The sequence below is a fragment of the Sciurus vulgaris genome (assembly GCF_902686455.1).
Source record: "Sciurus vulgaris genome assembly, chromosome: 6".
In the NCBI taxonomy this organism is placed as follows: Eukaryota; Metazoa; Chordata; class Mammalia; order Rodentia; family Sciuridae; genus Sciurus; species Sciurus vulgaris.
In genome coordinates this window covers 179,341-201,815 of record NC_136466.1, presented here as the reverse complement: position 1 = coordinate 201,815, position 22,475 = coordinate 179,341, and the positions used below count along the sequence as shown (strand labels likewise).

The following is a 22,475-nucleotide window of genomic DNA, read 5'->3' as shown; positions in this document are numbered from 1 at the left end:
TCATAGCAGCTCAATTCACAATAGCCAGACTATGGAACCAACCTAGATGCCCTTCAATTGATGAATGGATAAAGAAACTGTGGTATATATATACAATGGAATATTACTCAGCTATAAAGAATAATAAAATCATGGCATTTGCAGGCAAATGGATGAAATTGGAGAATATGCTAAGTGAGATAAGCCAATCTCAAAAATCCAAAAGAGGAATGATCTCACTGATAAGCGGATGATGACACATAATGGGGGGTGGGAGGGGGACAAGAATGGAGGAAGGAGGGACTGTATAGAGGGAAAAGAGAGGTGGGAGGGATGGGGGGAAGGAAAAAATAACAGAATGAATCAAACATCATTATTCTATGTAAATATATGAATATGCAAATGTATGCTGTTACTCCATGTACAAACAGAAACAACATGTCTCCCATTTGTTTACAATAAAAATAAATTTAAAAAAAAAGGACTGGGGATGTGGCTCAGTGAGAAAGTGACCCTGTGTTCAATGCCCAGTACCAAAGTAAAATTTAAAAATAACGACCTGATGCGCTCCTTCTCGTGTGTCTTTGATCTTGCGCTTGCTTTCCTCTTTGAACATGCATGGCTACCACAACTTGGAGTTCCCACAGCATGGCTCCTCCCCTCCCCAGTGTGTGCACTGTTCTTCAGAGATTCTCCAATTGTGATGCAGGCTGACGAAAGCGACGTGTTGTGTCGGCAGATGAAACACTACAGTGCAAACCAGAGCTTTTCCTCTTGAGAAGGAAGGAAGGGAAAAGAGGGAGAAGGGAGAGGAAAAGAAAAGGCAAGAGCTGTGGCCTTAGTGCGCCACTCCGAGCTTACAGCAGTGCTTGGGGGTGACTCGAGGAGGGGGTTGGATGGTCAATGAAGCGCCTTTTCCTCCTCTTACCGGTCCTAGAGCACAGTCCTGGAAGGCCGTCAACGACTCTCCCGCTGCTGGCAGAACAGAAAGGGTCCCCTTTGTCTTCCCGGGTTCGCCATGGCTCTCTGCGTGAGGACTGGAAAGACGCAGACCTTCCCGCCCGGCGAAGGGCTCTCACCCCAGCCAAGAACCCTAACCCTTTACGTCCTCTCAAACCAGCATTCCATGTGAGTGGCACCTGCCGGGCGCACACGGACGAGCGCGTGCTGGGTCGCCCCACAGAGGATGCGCTGCGTCCAGGTCAAGCTCAGGTGCAGCCGAGCCCAGAGCGGGCGGGGAGCTCTGCCCTGGCGTGGCCGGGCGGCGTAAGGGCTTCCTGGGGACAAGCTTGAATTCGGGGTTTCAGAGCGGCAGGAGCCTCCACCCGCTTAGGTTGGCAGCTTATCCCCCGCAAGGCCAGCGGTCCGCGGAAACCCTTCTCCCGCGGACCCCGGGGCGGCGCAGGGCCGGGCGCAGGAGGCGCTTAAGGGCGGCGCCTTCCCGGCGGGTGCCGGGGCGCCCGGCGACCGCGCCCAGACCGCCACGCGAGCCGAGCGCGGCGCCGACTGACCGGCAGGTGGACGCAGGCAGGAGCGCCAGGGGCAGGGAGGAGAGAGACCGGCGCGCACGGCGCGGAGCGCAGAGCTGCGGGAGGCCTGGCGGGCGGCGTGCAGCCGGGGCGCGGGAGCGAGGCGGGGAGGGCGCTGTGGCGGACCCGCCGCTGGTCAGCGCCCCGGGGCTCCCGAGGCCGTCAGCCCCGCGCGCAAAGCCGAGGCACCCTGCTCACGCGTTACCCGAAGTGCACCGAAGTTAGAGCGATGGCCTCACCTGAAAACAGGCCTGTGCTGGGAAGGGCAGGCCTGAACCGGGACAGCAGTCCTGAGAAGAGGGTCAGGACCCAACAGAGCAGCTGCAAGAGGAGTCGAGGAGCAGGTGGTGACCAGTCCTCCCCCCAGGTCCTGTGAGTCCTCCGCCTCAGGTCCTCTCAATCATTCCACTTAGGTCCTGTGAGTCCTCCCCCTCAGGTCCTGTGAGCCCTCCCCCTCAGGTCCTCTCAATCATTCCACTTAGGTCCTGTGAGTCCTCTGCCTCAGATCCTGTGAGTCCTCCCCCTCAGGTCCTCTCAATCATTCCACTTAGGTCCTGTGAGTCCTCCACCTCAGGTCCTGTGAGTCCTCCCCCTCAGGTCCTCTCAATCATTCCACTTAGGTCCTGTGAGTCCTCCCCCTCAGGTCCTCTCAATTATTCCACTTAGGTCCTGTGAGTCCTCCGCCTCAGGTCCTGTGAGTCCTCCCCCTCAGGTCCTCTCAATCATTCCACTTAGGTCCTGTGAGTCCTCCCCCCAGGTCCTCTCAATCATTCCACTTAGGTCCTGTGAGTCCTCCGCCTCAGGTCCTGTGAGTCCTCCCCCTCAGGTCCTCTCAATCATTCCACTTAGGTCCTGTGAGTCCACCCCCTCAGGTCCTGAGTCCTCCCCCTCAGGTCCTCTCAATCATTCCACTTAGGTCCTGTGAGTCCTCCCCCTCAGGCCCTTGAGCCCCCCCCCCCTCAGGTCCTGTGAGCCCTCCCCCTCAGGTCCTGTGAGTCCTCCCCCTCAGGTCCTGTGAACCCTTCCCTCAGGTCCTGTGTGTCCTCCACCTGAGGTCCTGTGAGCCCTCCCCCTCAGGCCCTTGAACCCTCCCCCTCATGTCCTGTGAGTCCTCCCCCTCAGCTCCTGTGAGTCCTCCCCCTCAGCTCCTGTGAGTCCTCCCCCTCAGCTCCTGTGAGCCCTCCCCCTCAGGTCCTGTGAGCCCTCCCCCTCAGGTCCTGTGAGTCCTCCCCCTCAGGTCCTGTGAACCCTTCCCTCAGGTCCTGTGTGTCCTCCACCTGAGGTCCTGTGAGTCCTCCCCCTCAGCTCCTGTGAGTCCTCCCCCTCAGGCCCTTGAGCCCTCCCCCTCAGGTCCTGTGAGCCCTCCCCCTCAGGTCCTGTGAGCCCTCCCCCTCAGGTCTTGTGAGTCCTCCCCCTCATGTCCTGTGAGTCCTCACCCTCAGGCCCTTGAGCCCTCCCCCTCAGGTCCTGTGAGCCCTCCCCCTCAGGTCCTGTGAGCCCTCCCCCTCAGGTCCTGTGAGTCCTCACCCTCAGGCCCTTGAGCCCTCCCCCTCAGGTCCTGTGAGCCCTCCCCCTCAGGTCCTGTGAGTCCTCCCCCTCAGGTCCTGTGAGCCCTCCCCCTCAGGCCCTTGAGCCCTCCCCCTCAGGCCCTTGAGCCCTCCCCCTCAGGTCCTGTGAGTCCTCCCCCTCATGTCCTGTGAGTCCTCACCCTCAGGCCCTTGAGCCCTCCCCCTCAGGTCCTGTGAGCCCTCCCCCTCAGGTCCTGTGAGCCCTCCCCCTCAGGTCCTGTGAGTCCTCCCCCTCAGGTCCTGTGAGTCCTCCCCCTCAGGCCCTTGAGCCCTCCCCCTCAGGCCCTTGAGCCCTCCCCCTCAAGCCCTTGAGCCCCCCCCCCTCAGGTCCTGTGAGTCCTCCCCCTCAGGTCCTGTGAGCCCTCCCCTCAGGTCCTGTGAGCCCTCCCCCTCAGGTCCTGTGAGTCCTCCCCCTCAGGCCCTTGAGCCCTCCCCCTCAGGCCCTTGAGCCCTCCCCCTCAGGTCCTGTGAGTCCTCACCCTCAGGCCCTTGAGCCCTCCCCCTCAGGTCCTGTGAGCCCTCCCCCTCAGGTCCTGTGAGCCCTCCCCCTCAGGTCCTGTGAGTCCTCCCCCTCAGGTCCTGTGAGCCCTCCCCCTCAGGTCCTGTGAGTCCTCCCCCTCAGGTCCTGTGAGCCCTCCCCCTCAGGTCCTGTGAGCCCTCCCCCTCAGGTCTTGTGAGTCCTCCCCCTCATGTCCTGTGAGTCCTCACCCTCAGGCCCTGTGAGCCCTCCCCCTCAGGTCCTGTGAGCCCTCCCCCTCAGGTCCTGTGAGTCCTCCCCCTCAGGTCCTGTGAGCCCTCCCCCTCAGGTCCTGTGAGCCCTCCCCCTCAGGTCCTGTGAGCCCTCCCCCTCAGGTCCTGTGAGTCCTCACCCTCAGGCCCTTGAGCCCTCCCCCTCAGGTCCTGTGAGCCCTCCCCCTCAGGTCCTGTGAGTCCTCCCCCTCAGGTCCTGTGAGCCCTCCCCCTCAGGCCCTTGAGCCCTCCCCCTCAGGCCCTTGAGCCCTCCCCCTCAGGTCCTGTGAGTCCTCCCCCTCATGTCCTGTGAGTCCTCACCCTCAGGCCCTTGAGCCCTCCCCCTCAGGTCCTGTGAGCCCTCCCCCTCAGGTCCTGTGAGCCCTCCCCCTCAGGTCCTGTGAGCCCTCCCCCTCAGGCCCTTGAGCCCTCCCCCTCAGGTCCTGTGAGCCCTCCCCCTCAGGTCCTGTGAGTCCTCCCCCTCAGGTCCTGTGAGTCCTCCCCCTCAGGCCCTTGAGCCCTCCCCCTCAGGCCCTTGAGCCCTCCCCCTCAAGCCCTTGAGCCCCCCCCCTCAGGTCCTGTGAGTCCTCCCCCTCAGGTCCTGTGAGCCCTCCCCCTCAGGTCCTGTGAGCCCTCCCCCTCAGGTCCTGTGAGTCCTCCCCCTCAGGCCCTTGAGCCCTCCCCCTCAGGCCCTTGAGCCCTCCCCCTCAGGTCCTGTGAGTCCTCACCCTCAGGCCCTTGAGCCCTCCCCCTCAGGTCCTGTGAGCCCTCCCCCTCAGGTCCTGTGAGCCCTCCCCCTCAGGTCCTGTGAGTCCTCCCCCTCAGGTCCTGTGAGCCCTCCCCCTCAGGTCCTGTGAGTCCTCCCCCTCAGGTCCTGTGAGCCCTCCCCCTCAGGTCCTGTGAGCCCTCCCCCTCAGGTCTTGTGAGTCCTCCCCCTCATGTCCTGTGAGTCCTCACCCTCAGGCCCTGTGAGCCCTCCCCCTCAGGTCCTGTGAGCCCTCCCCCTCAGGTCCTGTGAGTCCTCCCCCTCAGGTCCTGTGAGCCCTCCCCCTCAGGTCCTGTGAGCCCTCCCCCTCAGGTCCTGTGAGCCCTCCCCCTCAGGTCCTGTGAGTCCTCCCCCTCAGGTCCTGTGAGCCCTCCCCCTCAGGTCCTGTGAGTCCTCCCCCTCAGGTCCTGTGAGCCCTCCCCCTCAGGTCCTGTGAGTCCTCCCCCTCATGTCCTGTGAGTCCTCACCCTCAGGCCCTTGAGCCCTCCCCCTCAGGTCCTGTGAGCCCTCCCCCTCAGGTCCTGTGAGTCCTCCCCCTCAGGTCCTGTGAGCCCTCCCCCTCAGGTCCTGTGAGCCCTCCCCCTCAGGTCCTGTGAGCCCTCCCCCTCAGGTCCTGTGAGTCCTCCCCCTCAGGTCCTGTGAGCCCTCCCCCTCAGGTCCTGTGAGTCCTCCCCCTCAGGTCCTGTGAGCCCTCCCCCTCAGGTCTTGTGAGTCCTCCCCCTCATGTCCTGTGAGTCCTCACCCTCAGGCCCTTGAGCCCTCCCCCTCAGGTCCTGTGAGCCCTCCCCCTCAGGTCCTGTGAGTCCTCCCCCTCAGGTCCTGTGAGCCCTCCCCCTCAGGTCCTGTGAGTCCTCCCCCTCAGGTCCTGTGAGCCCTCCCCCTCAGGTCCTGTGAGTCCTCCCCCTCAGGTCCTGTGAGTCCTCCCCCTCAGGCCCTTGAGCCCTCCCCCTCAGGCCCTTGAGCCCTCCCCCTCAGGTCCTGTGAGCCCTCCTCCTCAGGTCCTTGAGCCCTCCCCCTCAGGTCCTGTGAGCCCTCCCCCTCAGGTCCTGTGAGCCCTCCCCCTCAGGTCTTGTGAGTCCTCCCCCTCATGTCCTGTGAGTCCTCACCCTCAGGCCCTTGAGCCCTCCCCCTCAGGTCCTGTGAGCCCTCCCCCTCAGGTCCTGTGAGCCCTCCCCCTCAGGTCCTGTGAGTCCTCCCCCTCAGGTCCTGTGAGTCCTCACCCTCAGGTCCTCTAGTGCTTCCCCACAGGGGCCTGCCATCTTCTTACTTAGGCTTGCTCTTCTCTTCATCTCAAGCTTATTTCCGTTCTTCCACTTGGGACATCAGTCCTTTTCTCTAAGTCCTCTCACTGTTTTACTTTAGTACCTTGTGAGAGAAATTCTAATTTGTTCCTTCCATTTTGTTTGAACAGGGTTGCCATCAATAATAGTGATTCAATTGTTTAATTTTTTAATTTTATTTGTTTCTGTTTGGAAACACCAGAGGTATATAGTGAATTTTTTTTCTTAGTTTATCAAAAGGAAATCTTTTTTACACCAGAAATATTTTATCAATTGGTGTTTAAGAGAGACCAATGAAAATGAAATGAAATGAAATAATTAAAGTTGAAAAATTTCCTAACTGCTTTGATAGTTTTTAAAGTTGAATGTTGAAATTGTGCTAGGGGTATCCATTCTATGCAATGTTAAAATCCACTCATCATTCATCCTTTTTTAGTTAGTCATTTGTTTTGAAAATTCACCTCTCTTTTTAGTGTGGTTTTGTGGTTTCCTGTTCCATGCTGGCAGTGACGTGTGGGGTGGCCTGGGCTCCCAGAACGTCGGATGTGCCTACTGGGTGCAGGTCCCCTCTGCTGTCTCCTGGACCTCAAGGGCTCCCCAGGCCTCCTCACATCCTCCCAGTCTTTCCTTCTCCCCTCTACTCCTGCTGCGGTTTGAATAAGGGCTCTCCCCACTGAAAAGCATGTTGAAATGCAGTCACCATTAGGGATATTATACGGTGGGACCGTTGAGGTTGATTAGTGGTCTGGTCTCTTGATTGGATTCACCCATTCCTTCCTTTAATAGAGTAGTGGGTGCTATGGTTCATGTATGAGGGATCCACCAAAACTTGTGTTAGACAATGCAGTTATTTTCAGAGGTGAAGTGATCAGATTATGAGATGTGTGACCTAATCAGTGGATTCAGCCACTGATATGGATTATTTAGGTAGTACTTGTAGGCAGGTGAGAGGTGGCTGGAGGACGTGGGTCACTTGGGGTGTGACTTTGGAGTTTATATTTTGTCCCTGTGAGCAGAGCTGTCCACTTGCTGGTGCCATCTTCTGAGCTGCTTTCCTCCTCCGTGCCCTTCCACCATGGTGTTCTCCCTCCCTTGGGCCCAGAGAAATGGAGCCAGCTGTCTATGCACTGAGACCTCTGAAACCAGGAGCCCGAATGAACTTTTCTTCCTCTGTTGTGCTTGTAGGGTCTTTTGGTGGAAGTGAAGGAAAACCGAACTAAACAGTAGACGAATGGGTCATCTTGGAAGTGGGTCTTCAATAAATGCCAGTCTGGTGGGGTCTCTCATGTGCTCTCTGTACGACACCCTGTGTGCCTTGGGATTCTACCACCAAGTCCATCATCAAATGCAGCCTCTCAACCTTGGACCAAAACTCTGAGTCCAAATGGGCCTTATTTGCTTAGAACTTGCCCAGTCTGTGGTATTGTCTTAATAGCCACATGAAGCAAACAACTCACTGTGGTGTAGGTCTGCATAGTCCAGCCTCACCCAGCATCACACTTTCCCCACCCCAGATGGGAGACCTGGCACTGAGTCCTCAGTTTGCTGGAGATGACTGCTGTGGCCAGCACAACACCTACCCTGGATTTTTGGTCCAGACATTTAGAAGAGAGGAGCTCGTTTGCTATGCTGGGGTGACTGTGAGTGGAAGTCCGTGGAGCCAGTACCTCTTGGGAAGCAACTGTGGGAGTGGGAACCAGCTTCAGGAAGAACTTAGAAAGAGGAGGAGTTGCATGTCCCTGTGTGGGAGGAGATCGCCTGAAGGTCTTGGGCTGCACATGCTGTTTCAGGAGCCTAATCCGCCTGCTCTTCCGTGTGCTCCTGTTTCCAGTGTGTGTCCACCACCTGCATCCAGGGGGCCTTGACCCATCATCCCCAAGCAGAAGTTTGACTCCCTAGAAATGTTATTTGGGCCACTTTGTTCAGATATGAAAGAGATGTATCTGGAAGTTGGTGTCAATCAACCCATTTGTGTTGCATTCTGGATTTTGAAACCATTGGAAAACCTGAATAAACCCTCTAGCTTCATTTGTTTCTACCTTCTTGCTTCTAGTTGACTTTCAAAATCACTAATTCTGGCTGGGCACTATGGTCCATGCCTGTAATCCCAACAGCTTGGGAGTCTGAGGTAGGAGGATCACAAGTTGAAGCCAGCCTCAGCAACTTAGTTGTGATGGGTTGACATATTTAACTCCATGGAATTGCTCTAGGCCAGACTATATGGGCAATGACTAAACAGACTTCATTTTATGTAGGAAATGCTTCTCCCATGGGAACCCCGCCTCTGTACCCGCCAACAGGTGCTTAGCATGACACAGCTGGCAACACAAAATGGCAAAATGGCAATTCTTGTACAGTGAAAAACTGTTCTCTTTTTGATTCCCAGCTTCCTAAGCAGTGTACCGTGTTAACAATGATGTCAACAGTGGTTGTCTAGGTGTTAGTAACCGCTCTTTGGTTTGTACCTAAGTAAGGTCATTTTGACCTGCTTCCCCCTCTGCTAATGATTTTAGATCCCATGATGCTAGTTTGTAATTTTGAATCATAGCAACAGACACTTATGACTGATGTACTGGCTTCTGGTATAAAAGCCCCTGCAGCCCTGTGGTCGGGGCTGTTCTCCCAATAGCCATTTTTGGGGGGTTGTGGGAGACAGTCAGCCAGCTGGCTTAATAAAGACTCTCATATTTGAATTTCTCAGTGGTGATCCGTCTGTTCTTAAGTTGTGCCCCATAACTTTAGTGAGTCTCAAATTAAAAAATAAAAAGGACTGGGGATGTGGTTCAGTGCCAATGTGGTTCAATCCCCAGTGCCAAACAAAAACAAAATACCCCATTAATTCCGGAGGTCATACAGCTGTGTGATACAGTGTTAGTCCCCCACTGTGGGTGATACTGCTGACCTCGGGTGGCCTAGGTCCCTCTTCAGGGACCTGGAGGCCACCCTTGGTGAAATCCCAGCTCTTCACTGGGGCTTCCCATGGGCGTCCCATGGGAATCTTTTGACATCAGGAGGCTGAAATCTCCACCTCAGATCACACTAACATGGTTGTTTCTGAACACACATCCCGTGAAGGTCGACTGCTCATGTGCAGATCAATGACTTCATCTCCCACCATCTTTCCCCACCCCGTGGACCACCCTGCTTCCCTATCCCATTAATATCCCCAAGTCTTTTCCTAAGGGAGGTGGACTAGAAACGTGGACTCCTGTCTCCACACTTGTCAGCGATTGTCATTCTGTGTGGTAGGGAATATGGGCCTGGTGCAGTGATTTATTTATTTATTTTTTGGGTGTTGGGACTCAAACCCAGGGCCTCGTGCATGCTAGTGCTCTGTCACTGAGCTATACTCCCAGCCCTTGGTGACAGTTTGAGAGCAGTTTGGATATGCCCATGGTGGTCCATGTTACTCAGGCACCTATGGAGTGCCTAAATGCAAATCAGATTAAGAAATCAGGTAGAAATTTCAAATCTTGCATGTGTATGTAGAGATCGTCAAGTATCTGCAGGGGATGGTTCCAGGGCCACTAAGGATACCCAAACTTGGGGATGCTCAATCTTCATGTAAGATTTCATATTTGCACAGAACATGCACATTCTTCCATATACTTTAAATCTCCAGATGACTTATAATACCTAACAAATGTAAATGCTCCATAAATAGTTGCTCTCCTGTATCGTTTAGGGAATAAAGAACAAAGTGTGTACATGTTCAGTGCAGGCCCAATTTAAAAAACCACAACAGTCTTGATCTGTGGTTGATCGATTTCACAGATACAAACCCTGAATACTGAGGGCTGACAGGACACGTGGACACGTGGTTATGCCCACTGTCCTCACGCCCTCCCATCACCCACTGGCAACCACTCTGTGTACAGTAGAACCTCAGGATCCATGGAGGTGGGTCCAGGACTCCCATGCCCTCAGATCTCAAGTCCCTCACAAATGGCACAGTGTTTGCCATACCACCTACACAATCCATGGATGAACCTTGGATCATCTCTAGATGACTTTTAACACCTAATGCTATGTAAATGTCGTTAAACAGTTGTCTGTTGCTTTGTTTAGGGAATAATGACAGGAAACAGTCTGTACGTGCTCACTACAGGGGCAGTTATTGTAGGGAATTTGACTTTAGTCAGTTTTCTGGCTTAACTAAATTTATTTATGCACTTGCTTGGTTTCATTCTCCCTCCACGACATTCCTGGTTCAATGGAAAAACCAGGCTGGGCTGGAAGCCTCCTAACCACCCTACACAAAACTAACTTGGGTTTGCTCTTCACATTTTCAAATACTCACATAATGCCTTTCCAAAACTACACACGCCATAAAACACACCCCATAAAAACAGTGATACCTTGGAATAACTTGCACTTATATGGAATAAAAAACTCACTTTAAAATTTTTACTTGCTCTAATTAGTTGTACCTGACAGTAGAATGCATTTATACATTTTGATGAATCATGCATAAATGGAGTGTGATTTCTGATTGTACATATTGTAGGATCACATCGGTCATGCAGTCATTCTATGTAGTTCTGATTTTCATCTTTAAAAAAACTGCGTGTTTGTTTTCAAAATAAGAAAAATAGGTTGCTTCCCTTAAGTTAATGTTTTGAAAAAGACAAAAGGCATCCTTCCTTCTTGAATCAGAGAGCTTCCCTGGGTCAGAGTCCTCCATGACAGGGGTCAGACAGTGGTCACCAAGGCCGGCTCCCCAAGGGCCAGATGAGAGGCTCCGCCAGCAACTTCCAAGCAGGACTGGTCCACGCAGGGAGGTCCCAGGCAGCGCGGGGGTGGAAGGCGCGTCCATGCAGGGGAAGGGTCCAAGAAGGATGGGAGCACGTCCACGCGGGACAGGCACACGCGGGGACCTGTGCAGCAAGGAGTGTCCACACAAGGAGTGCCCGCCCAGGCAAAGTCCTCGAAGGGCACGTCCACAAGGGGCGATACACAAAAAATGGGCCTGGGGAGAACCGGTGCAAGGGAGGAGGGCCGGCCCAGGGGAGGTCTAGGCAGGAAGGGGCAAGTGAGGCATGTCCACGCGGGGCGACGCACGCAGGGCAGGGGCACACAGGGCGGGGCACGGGAGGAGGGCCCTTCAGGAAATGTCCTCTCAAGATACATCCACGGGGGCAGCTGTGCTCGGGTGGGTCGGAGCAGGATAGGGGCTTTCGAGAGCCCGCGCGGCTCGTGCAGGCGAGGAGGGAACGCGCAGAAAGCGCCCAGGGGCGTGGCTGGAGGAGTGGGGCGGGAGCACGCGCGCCCTCCGGCCTCGCCTCCCACACGTGGGCGTGGAGCCCCGGGAGCGAGGGCGTGGCTCAGGTTCTAGCAGCGTACAAAACAGCTTTTTAAAAATGGAACTTCAAACAATAACGCGTTATTCCCCTTCTACCCATTGTTCATTTATGAAAAAGTGACAGTCCTATTAAGATTTCACATCTTGAGGACATGGGCCAGCCTGTGCGCTGGACAGTGGCGGGCACCCCTGCCAGAACCCGGGGTTCAGGGGCGCACTTCTACCAAGACCTGGCTTGGGGTCCTCCGGTTATCAGGACTCTTGTTCGTGAAGTTCAGGAGCGCGCCGATGCCAGGACCCTTAACATGGAATACACCGCTGCCGGGACCCTGCTGGAGGAGAGCGCGCCGCTGTCAGGACCCTGACGGAGGAGCGCGCGGCTACGGGACCTGGGCTTGGAGCACACCGCTGCCAGGACCTGGTCGGAGGAGCGCACCGCTGCCAGGACCTGGGCTTGGAGCGCTCCGCTGTCAGGACCTGGGCTTGGAGCTCTCCGCTGCCAGGACCTGGTCGGAGGAGCGCACCGCTATCAGGACCGGGGCTTGGAGCGCTCCGCTGTCAGGACCTTGACGGAGGAGCGCGCGGCTGCCAGGACCTGGGCTTGGAGCTCTCCGCTGTCAGGACCTGGACAGAGGAGCGCACCGCTGCCAGGACCTGGCCTTGGAGCTCTCCGCTGTCAGGACCTTGACGGAGGAGCGCGCGGCTGCCAGGACCTGAACTTGGAGCACACCGCTGCCAGGACCTGGGCTTGAAGCGCACCGCTGCCAGGACCTGGACGGAGGAGCGCGCGGCTGCCAGGACCCGCCCCACACGCGCGTCCCCGGCGTTGGCGTCGTCAGCGTCCTCCGGTCCCGGTCCTGGTCATCGTCAGCCGTCCGCTGTCGCCTGCTGTCCCCGGCCGCTCCCCGGCCGTCCCGCGCCCTAGCCGCCCGCGCCCTCGCCGGCCCCGCCGCCCGCAGCCCTGGCGCTCCCCGCCGGCCCCGCCGAGGCCGCCTGCGCCCTGTGCCAGCGCGCGCCCCGGGAGCCTGTGCGCGCCGACTGCGGCCACCGCTTCTGCCGGGCGTGCGTGGTGCGCTTCTGGGCAGAGGAGGACGGACCCTTCCCGTGCCCCGAGTGCGCCGACGACTGCTGGCAGCGCGCAGTGGAGCCCGGCCGCCCGCCGCTCAGCCGCCGCCTGCTGGCGCTGGAGGAAGCGGCCGCGGCGCCAGCGCGCGACGGCCCGGCCAGCGAGGCCGCGCTGCAACTGCTGTGCCGCGCCGACGGGGACCCGCTTTGCGCCGCCTGCCGCATGGCCGCCGGCCCCGAGCCACCCGAGTGGGAGCCGCGCTGGAGAAAGGCCCTGCGCGGCAAGGTGCAGCGGGGGAACCGTGTGTCTTGCCCATCCTGGGTTCCCCCAATTTCTCCTTTTCCCGGGGCCACTATAGCGTCTCCTCCCGGCGCCCTGCGCTCTGCTCACCCCAGGGGTCCCTGCAGTGCCCTGCACCCTCTCTACCCCCTGGTCCCTGTGGAGCTTCGTGCCCTCCTGGGTCCATGAGAAGCCCTGTGCCTACCCCAGTCCTGGCAGGCTTCACTACTGGATCCTTCCCTGTCCCTCCATCCCCCACCGCCAGAGGATGCTCATTTTCCCTCCCTTCCCCACCCTGCAGTGCCTCATATCGCTGTTCTCCACCTGCAGGCCAGGAACTTTCCCCATCCTCTTTGTCCTCCCGTTACCGCCAGCCCTGCTTTCAGAGCACCAGTGGATGGACCCCTCCCCTCCTTGCACTGCTGTGTGACATCAGTGCACCAGACCCTACCCCCTTGCTGATGGAGCCCTAAATTTCTGTCCTGGGCACTAGGCCTTTCTTCCATTGTACATCCTGCAGACCTCTGAGGTCCTACCATCAACCTGGATCTGGAACTTTCTCCACTTGTTCTCTTGTGGCCCTTGCCATTGGGCAGAAACTCACCTCCAGAGTCTGTCCATAGCTGGGCCCTGAGACCCTGGAGCTATTTCTGAGAGAATAGATAGCTAAGGCCCTGGTGACCAAGACGACATTGCTTGGTCCCTGCCCAGCACAGAAGAGACAGGCCAGCGTGGCATGGGTTCTGAGTGATGCTGACAGCCCCTCTGGGGACCATGCACCATGGGTCTGGGGTCACTGTCCATTCACGGTGGAAGTGGTGGAGGTGAGGCCCATGGCTGCCCTTCAACCCCAGGAGTAGGTGACCTGTCCTGTGGTGATGCTGGGCTGTTTTGCTATTGGCTTCCCCTTCCTGGCCAGAGTGACCCCAGCAAGGGCCAAGCAGAACATAGAAGAGGCCAGGCAGGCTGTTGGTATGGACACAACTCGGGCTAGGGGGGGTCCCCATTCAAGAACATAGGGTTCAAAGATGGCCTCCAGAGTGCCTTGGCTGGTGCCAGTTGCGTCTGAGAGGGTGCCGTGTGGGGCAGCTGTTGCTCCTCGGTGCCTGCAGCCCTTTCCTCTGAGCACTGTCTAGCTGGAGCCCATGGGCTCGGGGATGAACTCTGGGACAGTGAGACTTCCTGGCATTGGCAGGTGTGAAGCTCCCTGCACTGAGCTGCTGCTCCCGGTACTCCACTCATCCCCACGTTACCAGCTTCTCTCTCCTAGGAGAACAAGGGGTCCGTGGAAATCATGAGGAAGGACTTGAATGATGCCCGAGATCTGCATGGACAGGCAGAGTCGGCGGCTGCTGTGTGGAAGGCAAGTCAGGGGCAGGTGGTGGGCGTGGGTTCTTGGTGGACCTGGGTGCCCTGAACGGGCCAGGCAGCTGCTCTGCCTGGCTGGCTGAACCATAGGACCATAGGAATTGCAGGTGGCTTTCTAGGATGCTCGTGGGTGTTTTCCAAATGGAGTCTAGCCAGGGCCAGCCGGGTTTCACTTTCCCCCATGTTTTACGTGTAGTGATTTGCTGTGTCCTGGCTACTGAAGTGAGGTGCCAAAGACTCGGGGGCCTGAGAAACAGATATTCGTTGCTCACAGTTCTAGAGGCTGGCAGTCCGAAGTCATGGAATTGGGAGGCACACCATTCGGTCCATGGCACTTGCCTCCTTCCTCTGGGGCCACACAGTGATGTCCCCAAGGTGACCTCACACTGTAGTTTCTTCCAGTTATTGCCAGCAGAGCTGCACGTTAACTTAACCTCTCATAGGTGACTTTTCTTCACACGTATTAAGACTTACGACCGTTTTCTGCAGGTTTCACAATTTTTTAAATCATGTAGAAACAAAAAATTTCTGAAGGCTATAAAGGCTCTGAAGCTCTTGGACATGACCAGCCCCGTGAGGCAGAGGCCACCTGTCCTGTCCATGGGTGACATTCGGTGCCCTGGGTCGGCTCTGCCCTTGTTCCCTTCATGGGGCCAGAGGTGGAGACGCAGGGATGATCCCCTTCCTGTCCACCATAAAGAGCCATGGCCAGCACTCCTGCATCGAGAGACACGCTGGCCAGCAGACAGCGTGGCATGGTAACCCTGAGCTTGAAGACTCAGACCCAGGGTGAACTTCCCGTTGTGGTCAGGTGTGAGGTAGCAGGGCAGCAGTGCAGAAATAGGACTGGACAGGAAGGGCGTGACCAGTGGTAGTAGGCTGGGTGTGGTGGACTGGGGAAGCAGCAGGCCTGTCTGCAGTGTCCTCCCTCCCAGGTGTGGGAAGGACCCTCTGAGATGGGTCTGCGGAACTTCCTGAGATGGACAGGACAGAGGATCCCTCTATGACCAGCAAGAGTAGGGTGATATTCTCAGGCTGTATGGCTTACTTTGGGGAGGATGGGCTCCAGTTTCTAGGATCTGCCTTGGGAAGAGAAATTCTGTTTCCATGCCTTGACTTGTCGGGAGGCAGGGGTGAGAGAAGAGGCCAGAGCGACTTTGCTTCCAGGCCGGCACCATGGGGTGTCTTTCTAGCGTGACTCAGCCTCCCTTGGACAGTGCAGAGAGGTGACAGATTGGGCATATGGTGCCTGCTGGATCTCTGGCAGCACACGCCACTCTCTGGGGTCACTCTGGATTTCGTCTTTTAATCAGGACAAGCTGCAGTGCTCTTGGGAGTTTTCAGTGACCCTGCTGTCCCAAAGGATTGGTTTGGCCCACAAGTTCCAGCAGCCTGGGACTTCTCTCTGACTTAGGAGAGGGTGGTAGGGGGCGTTGAAAGAATCCTGAACTCAGAGGAAAGATTTTGTGGCTCACCACACTGACCGGCCAGCAGGGGCCTGCTGACATTTGTGTTCTCAGCCGTAGAAGCATCTGCCCCTCACAACCACAGCTGCCCGGGTGGCGAGTCCAGAGCCAGGTTGGAGACATGGGTAAGGCTGAGTGAGGTCAGCGTAGCTTCCTTGCTCCTGTGTCTAGGTGAGGTGATGGCTGAAGAGTGGCCGCTGGCTTTCACCCCTGGTGCCAGGCAGTGCAGCAGGGAAACTTGCAGGGAAGGTGGTGCATGTCCTGAGTCAGTGAGGGTCACATACCCACAGGTCATGGGCCCCTTGCCTCTGGGGTCCTCCCATCTTCAGATGCAGTCCAGTGCTTTACAGCACGGCTGTCCCTGTGGTGGGCACCTGCAACCCTGCGTGCCGCCCAACTCAGAGCAGAAGTGCGCCTGTATCCGGCATGCGAATGGTTTCTGGTCGTGCCTCCTGAGCAGTGGGCAAAATAACCTCTTCATAGTATTGAGGCTGTACTAGGTGTTATGAAGTACATCTGAGGATGCACACGAGTCATGTGCAAAAACAGTGCCATTTCATCAAATACCCTTGAGACCCGCACGTTCTAGGGTCCTCGGGGGCATCTTGGAACCGCTCCTCCAAGGACACTGAGAGAGAATGCTCCCTGCTCGCTCCTAGGGCCCCAGGCTGGGCCCGGGAGTGGATTTGACATAAGGTGGATCTCAGAAGAGCATGCTCATTCATTGGCATGCATCTTGTGTGTCCCGGAGCCCTTGTGAGGACGTGAAGACCTCAGGAAGCAAAGTCGTGACAGTCCTGTACCAAGCGGATGAAGAACAGCAGGTTGTGAAAGCAGCCGAGTGGTCAGCAGGCAGGGGTGAGCGATTTGACAGGTCTGTCCAGAGCCCTCTCCGCCTTGACTTCATCCTCACAGATGAGACGTTGTCCTTTGCTGAAGGGAGGGTATGCTGTTGCTTTGTCTAACAAGATACTCAAGACCAAGGATTTCTCAAAGAGAAGAGGCTCACTGAACTCACCTTTCTGGGGGCTGACTGCCCTAGGTCTAGTGGCCCCATCTGTTCAGCCTTGGTGAGGCCTGGTGGTGGGCAACACACCCCTGGGGAAGCTTGGTCCGGCTGGCCTCCAGTGGCCACTTGCTCGCAGAAACCACTGGGGTTCTGAGAGCAGCACTGATGCCTGCCTGGCCAGGGCCCCAGGGACCTCGCAGGCTCCTGAGGCCCCCACCTCACCCTCCCGCAATGACGAGCTCAGACCCTGGCAGAGGGGTCTTTCCTGTGGATTTTCCTCTGCTCTGGAAGGGTGTGGCGTTCAGATGGTCTCACGCCTGTGCCTTTAGCCCGTGATGCCCAGGTAGCCTGCCTTGGGGTGTCTGTTCTCGATTCCTCTTAGAGTGCACAGGTTTCTCCTGGCACTGGGGGGTGGGCCGAGGTTCCCATGGGGGCCCTGGAACATGGGTCCCTTCTGCCACCTGCCCACCCTGCAGGGGCATGTCATGGACCGCAGAAAGAAGGCCCTGACCGACTACAAGAAGCTGCGGGCCTTCTTTGCCGAGGAGGAGCAGCACTTCCTGCAGGAGGCCGGGAAGGACGAGGGAGCCCTGGAGGATGAGCAGGCTGACCCGGCTGAGCGGTTCCAGTCCCTGCTGCAGGCAGTGTCAGAGCTGGAGAAGAAGCACCGGAACCTGGGGCTCAGCATGCTGCTACAGGTGTGTGCTGTGGGGCGGGGTCAGCAGAGGCCCAGACCCTGGGGTGGGCTCAGGAAAGGCCAGAGCCACAGCCTGCCTTCCAGGCCGTGGCCTCCTGGGCTGGACGTCGAGGATGAGGAGGTGGGCAAGGAAGATGAGGGAGTTTGATGCTGAGAGGGCACAAGGCACCCCTGGCCTCCATGGGTGGGGTGTTTGCACCCCAGATGGTAGCATCAAGGGCTGGCCCCACCCTGGGGCTCTGATGCAGGAGCAGCCTAGACACCCCTTGGTGTCAGCCCTGAGGCCTGAACTAACTCAAGACCCCCAGCAGCCCCTCTGGGCCTCTGCACTTAGGCCCACCAGGCCAGAGCCAGCAGCTCTCCCCTGTGAGGCCTTGGTTTACCTGCAGCAGAACTCAGGCGGCTGAGCCCAGCCGCTGCAGCGACCTGGTGATGGGCTGTAGCCTTGGGGAGACAGGGCTGGGGCTCGGTGTAGGTGGGGTCCAGTCATAGGTTCTGAGAGGGTTGTGCCCAGGACGGTAGCTGTCTGTCTCTGTCTGCGTCTCACTCTCTGTCTTTCTGTGTGTCTCTGTCTCCCCTCTGTCTCTTCCCTTCTCCTCTCCCTGCAGTGATGGCGCTGGCCCAGCATTGGGTCCCCAGAGTGAGAGCAGAAGGCTCCACCTTCCAAGCTGACCTGCAGCAGCCCCACCGGCCCCCCGGCCCCCTCTCCTGGCATCGCCCTCAATCCTGGACGGACCCTCACCTCCACGGGCGCCGACTGCTTGGGCGTGGGTGGAGCATCGTGGGTGCCCATGCCTTTGGTGTGCACCTGGTTCCAAGTCTCAACCAAGTGTCATTTCCATTTTCCCTGAGGCGGGAGTGCGTTCAGGGACGTGTCAGTTCCTAGCAGAGGCTAGTCCTGGAAAAACTCCCCAGTGTGTCCCAGCCCTGCCTGATGGTCCCATGGTCCCTGTTCTCCAGCTGGCTGTGCCTTGGGCCTGGCGTGTAGGCCTTTGGCATCAAGGGCCCCAGCACCATCCCATGCTTGGGGCGGGCTGTCTGTGAACCTCCTTGCCTTCCGGAGGCTGGATGCCCCTGGGCAGGGCCCTAGGCACACCAGGAGGGTCACACTGGGGTCACCATCAAGGATGCGACTCTCGGGGAAGAGAAAGTAAGTGGTGTGCTCTCCACCCTTCCTAGGTCCTCCCTCCTCCCTTGGGGTCCTGGCAGCTCTGTCCTCTGCGCCCCCATCTCTTTCCTTCCCTTCTGGCTTGCGGCCCTTCGTGCTCACAGAGCCCCGGACCTTCCTGACCCCTCACCCCTGCAAGGTCCCTTCTCCCTGGTGCAGGGCTTCTCTGCTAGCCCTGCCGCTCCCCTCCCCACGTTCCGCCTTGCTTGTCCTTGGCTTCTTGCTTCCTGTCTCTTCTGGTAGGTGGATTCATAAAACCTGTGGCGTACAGTAGTGTGGTCACCGTAGGATTGTGTGTAGATTAGTCCCCGTGACAAAAACCCAGACCAAGGAGTGGGAACGGGAGGTCAGGGTGTGCAGGTGCGGAGCAACTAGATCCGCCCCAGTGCGTGAGTCGGCAGGTGCTTGGGGCCTGTGGGGTGAAGTCCCTGGCCTTGGGTGTGGTACAGCCTGGCCTGCCCGTGTGGGCCAGGCTCTGGGTGCCGAATAAAGTGGATTTGCTCCAGCTGTTTGCTTCGTGCCCCTCATCTGGTCTGTGTGTCCACATGACCCCTTCTCCTGCCCCTGGCCCGTCCCCACTGTGGGAGAAAACTTACTTGTCCATGCTGGTTAAAGAGAAGATTTCATTTGGCACCTTGGAGATGGGTGTGTGGCTCACTGCAGCCGGGTCCTCTGCGGGGAAGACAGATGGGGCTCCGCTTCAAGCACTTGAGGGTGAGTGGGAACTGATGGCCAAGGCAGGGTCCAGGGCTGGAAGGAGATGGGGAGCAGACACAGGCGAGGGGCTCTGGCTGGACCCAGCTGACAGGATTCTTGCTACAGGCAGGCCAGTGACCAGACATCACCTGGGGATGGTGGAGGTGAGGAACTGTCAGATGGCCAGGTGGCTATCCAGGGTGGGGGTTCCCTGTAGCCCAGAGAGGGGCCACAAGGCCCATGGGTGTCAGAAACAGCCAGGGAGGGCAGGAGGCAGTGGGAAAGCAGCCCGCCCCTGTGAGGCTTCTGAAGTCAGATGGCGTGTGTGGGCTGGATGTGGAAGTCGGGGTTCTTAAGTCAGCTGTGGGCTGGAAACCCCTCCCTCTCCCGCACAAGTGGCAGGAATTCTGAGCTGACTGGAACAAGCTGCCTGTTTGTGTCACGGATAGAGTGACTGGTTCACCCTGAGGACCTTAATATTAGCCCAGGAGAATCATCTGACCTTGGTAAAGAGCTCTAATGAATAACCCTGACCCCTAAGGTGCATGCTCAGCACTGGAGTCCCCAGGGCCCTCTCCTGAAGCCTCCATCTCCAGCAAGGCCGACTGGATCCTGGAAAGAGCAGTGTTTATTCAGAAGGCCTCCAGCCTGCATCCCAGCTTGCCACCTGCCAGCCAGGCCTGAGGCTGCTCTCCATATCAGCCTGAGCCCTGAGACCACCTCTGCACAGTGTGGTGGAACATGAACGCCCCCCTCGTCCCAGGCGCAGGTTCAGCAGAAGCACTCCATGCTCACGTCCTGTTTACATGAGCCCTGTGCCCGGTGAAGCCTGGCCTCTCCATCCCCACCTCCCAGCCCCTGGGCCTCAGGCCCTGGCCTTGTCACTGTGGAGGGCCTGGCCCCTGCTGTAGCCTCCCTGTGCTAGCAGGCTTTTCCTCCATGCCCTGCTGGGGAATGGGCCTCCTTCCTCTCTTGGAACAGATTCCCACCTGGCAAGGGCTGCTCTGGCTCATGGTCGCCCTTCTCACTGTGTCTTCACATTGTGGAGGGCAGGGGCTCCCTGGATCCCTTCATAAGGACACTGCTCCCATCATGAGGTCCAGTCTCATGACTTCTACTCCCAACCCCCACCCCCATCACCATCTCAGGGTGGAGAGGATCTAGTGTAAGTTTTGTGGGCACACAGACGTCCATAGCAAAAGCCCCCAAAGCTCAGGTTCCCAGGGAGAGGGATTCTTCAGCTCGTGTATGTGTTATTTACAAAATGATTCTGTCCGTTGTTGATGGACCTTCATTTACTTACTTGTAGGCGGTGCTGAGGATCAAACCCTGTTCCTCATACATGCTCGGCAGATGCTCCACCACTGAGCCACCAGCACAGCCCTTCCTGTAGGTTTTTGAGCAACAGAAATTGTGCACCCACAATGGCTCCTCCCTGGGGGTTGGTGGAGATGAGGAAGTGGCCGCCCAGCCCAGCCTCCAGCCTTTGCTGCTGGGTGCAGATGGCATGTCACTACCAGTGTCCAGCAGTGTCCCTTAGATGAAGGGTACAGTGACCTGAGGACCAGCAGTCCCAGCCCACCTGGTGTTACAACACAGACATCCCCTGCCAGACCCACAAGGATGTCCCTGCACTCGTTTGAGTTAGGCAGGGTGGACGTCAGGTGCCCTTTGCTGGAAGGGGGAGGTGCAATGGGGTGGGGCAGCCTGGCATACCACAGCCTGGGTTAGTGTGTTGAGTTGGCCATGTGCCACATGGGTAGGGGCTGGGCACCACAGACAGCATGAAATCAGGACCAGACTTGAAGCGTGCACATCACAGCTACCATAGCTTAACACTTCAGACAGGGAACAGTGGAGCCCAGTGGACTGGGTGCTGTGGGTTGGGAACAGGAATGGGGTGGGGAGGCCAGGGGAGTGAGGAGCATCAGTGTAAGAGGGAGGTGGGGCAGGGGAGGCGGGCTGTCCATTCTCAGGGCTCTGTTGTGGGAGGCCACCAGGCTCCATCCTACCTTTCTGTTTGGGTTTCTGTAACAAGCACCCTATCAGATCTTGGGAGAAGAATTGGCGAAAAGAGCCATAGATGTCTTTGGAATATTACAGTCGTGTTCGCACTGGGAAAGGTTGGGTGTACCACAGTTCCTTGGCACCACAGGGGTGGGATCCAGGACCCCGTGGACACAGACGCTCAAGTCCTTGTTGCTCATCTTCCCTGCACATCCTGTGAACCCCTTGGGCCCTCGCTATAACACGCACTATTTAATGCAGTGTGAATGCTACGCAGATGCTCATTCTGTCCTGTAAGGGGAGCGCTGGTAAGAACAAATGTTGACTGAGGGCAGGTTTTTTCCCCCGAGTATGTTTGAGCTGTGTTTAGTGGAATGCACAGATGTGATGCCCCCAGGTGGAGGGCTAACTCTACTTTGAATATTCCTTTAAAAGGAAATAAGTTCAGCCTTCAAAACCCACGGAGGTCTCTGGCAAAGCCCTTTATCCAGATGTCAGATGAACTTCTCAGCTTCCCTTGGAAAGTTCTCCTGGGGCCGTGCCCATGACCACTTCCTTCTCCCCTTGGTCTTGAAGGCCAGAGGCAGTGTGTGAAACTCCAGTGCAGCTCTGGAGCCTCTGCCAGGCCTCCAGGAGAGGTCAGGTGCAGGGGGCAGAGCCCGCTGTCCCCACAGCAGCTCAGCCCCAATGACCAGCCCTAGCCCCTGCCCATCATCTTCTCAAGGGAAAGCCAACACCCAGGAGGAGATGGAGGGCCACAGGATACACGAGGACAGCTGCCATCACTGCACACGTGAGGCTCCCATGACTGGGGTGGCAGGGAGGTGCCTGTCTCCCCTGTGTCCTGCGTGAAGGTGCCTGATTTCCTGGGGACTTCACTCAGTTTGGAGACTGAAGATCCTGAAGTCTTCCCCTGTCCTCTGGAAAGATAATCTTTTGGACTTTGAGTTTTTAATTAAACTTTTGTTCATATGAAGAAGGATGTGCTACTAAGACTCTTCTATTTGGCAAATAAGTGTTTGAATAACCATTTATAAATGAAGAAATGTCAACTAAAAATGCTCCCACTGACACAGCATAAGACATTAAGTCAGCCAGTCAGAATTAAACTCAAAGGACAAAGGAGGACTCTGAAGTCATTTTTTATAGGACCCTTCCTGGTGCAAACAAGAGCAGACGGACTTTAAAAGCACCACCAGGAAGCGTAACATGTTGGGGACAGCCACACACCTCACACTCCTGTTTGCTGAACAGCCTATTTTAAGAGTTTAATTCTATGTGGATCAACCACTGAATTTATCTTGTTGACTAGGACCAGTATTTTTCCCTGTGCATAAGCAACTTCTGAGTACTTTCCAAGATTTCTTTCTTTCCTTAATTATAAGATTGATACTCTTGGGCTGGGGTTGTGGCTCAGTGGTAGAGTGCTTGCCTAGCATGTGTGAGGCACTGGGTTCGATTCTCAGCACCACATTAAAAAAAAAGTAAATAAATAAAACAAAGGTATTGTATAGGTGGACACATCTTTTAAAAAAAAAAAAAGATTGATACTCTCTGCACTGGGCT

At 57.0% G+C, this 22,475-nt stretch overlaps 1 protein-coding gene across 1 annotated transcript; it reads left to right on the top strand.

Moving 5' to 3' along the window:
* Positions 1–1,737: 1,737 nt before the first annotated feature.
* RNF187 (ring finger protein 187) lies at positions 1,738–18,549 on the top strand (the record flags this gene model as incomplete). The annotated part of the gene is made up of 7 exons (XM_079143803.1): positions 1,738–1,880; positions 3,314–3,318; positions 3,404–3,408; positions 12,079–12,504; positions 13,769–13,861; positions 16,818–17,039; positions 17,647–18,549. 7 exons carry the CDS (start codon positions 1,738–1,740, stop codon positions 17,647–17,649), a joined length of 897 nt encoding a protein of 298 aa, XP_078999929.1. The 3' UTR covers positions 17,650–18,549.
* Between the last annotated feature and the right edge of the window lie 3,926 nt (positions 18,550–22,475).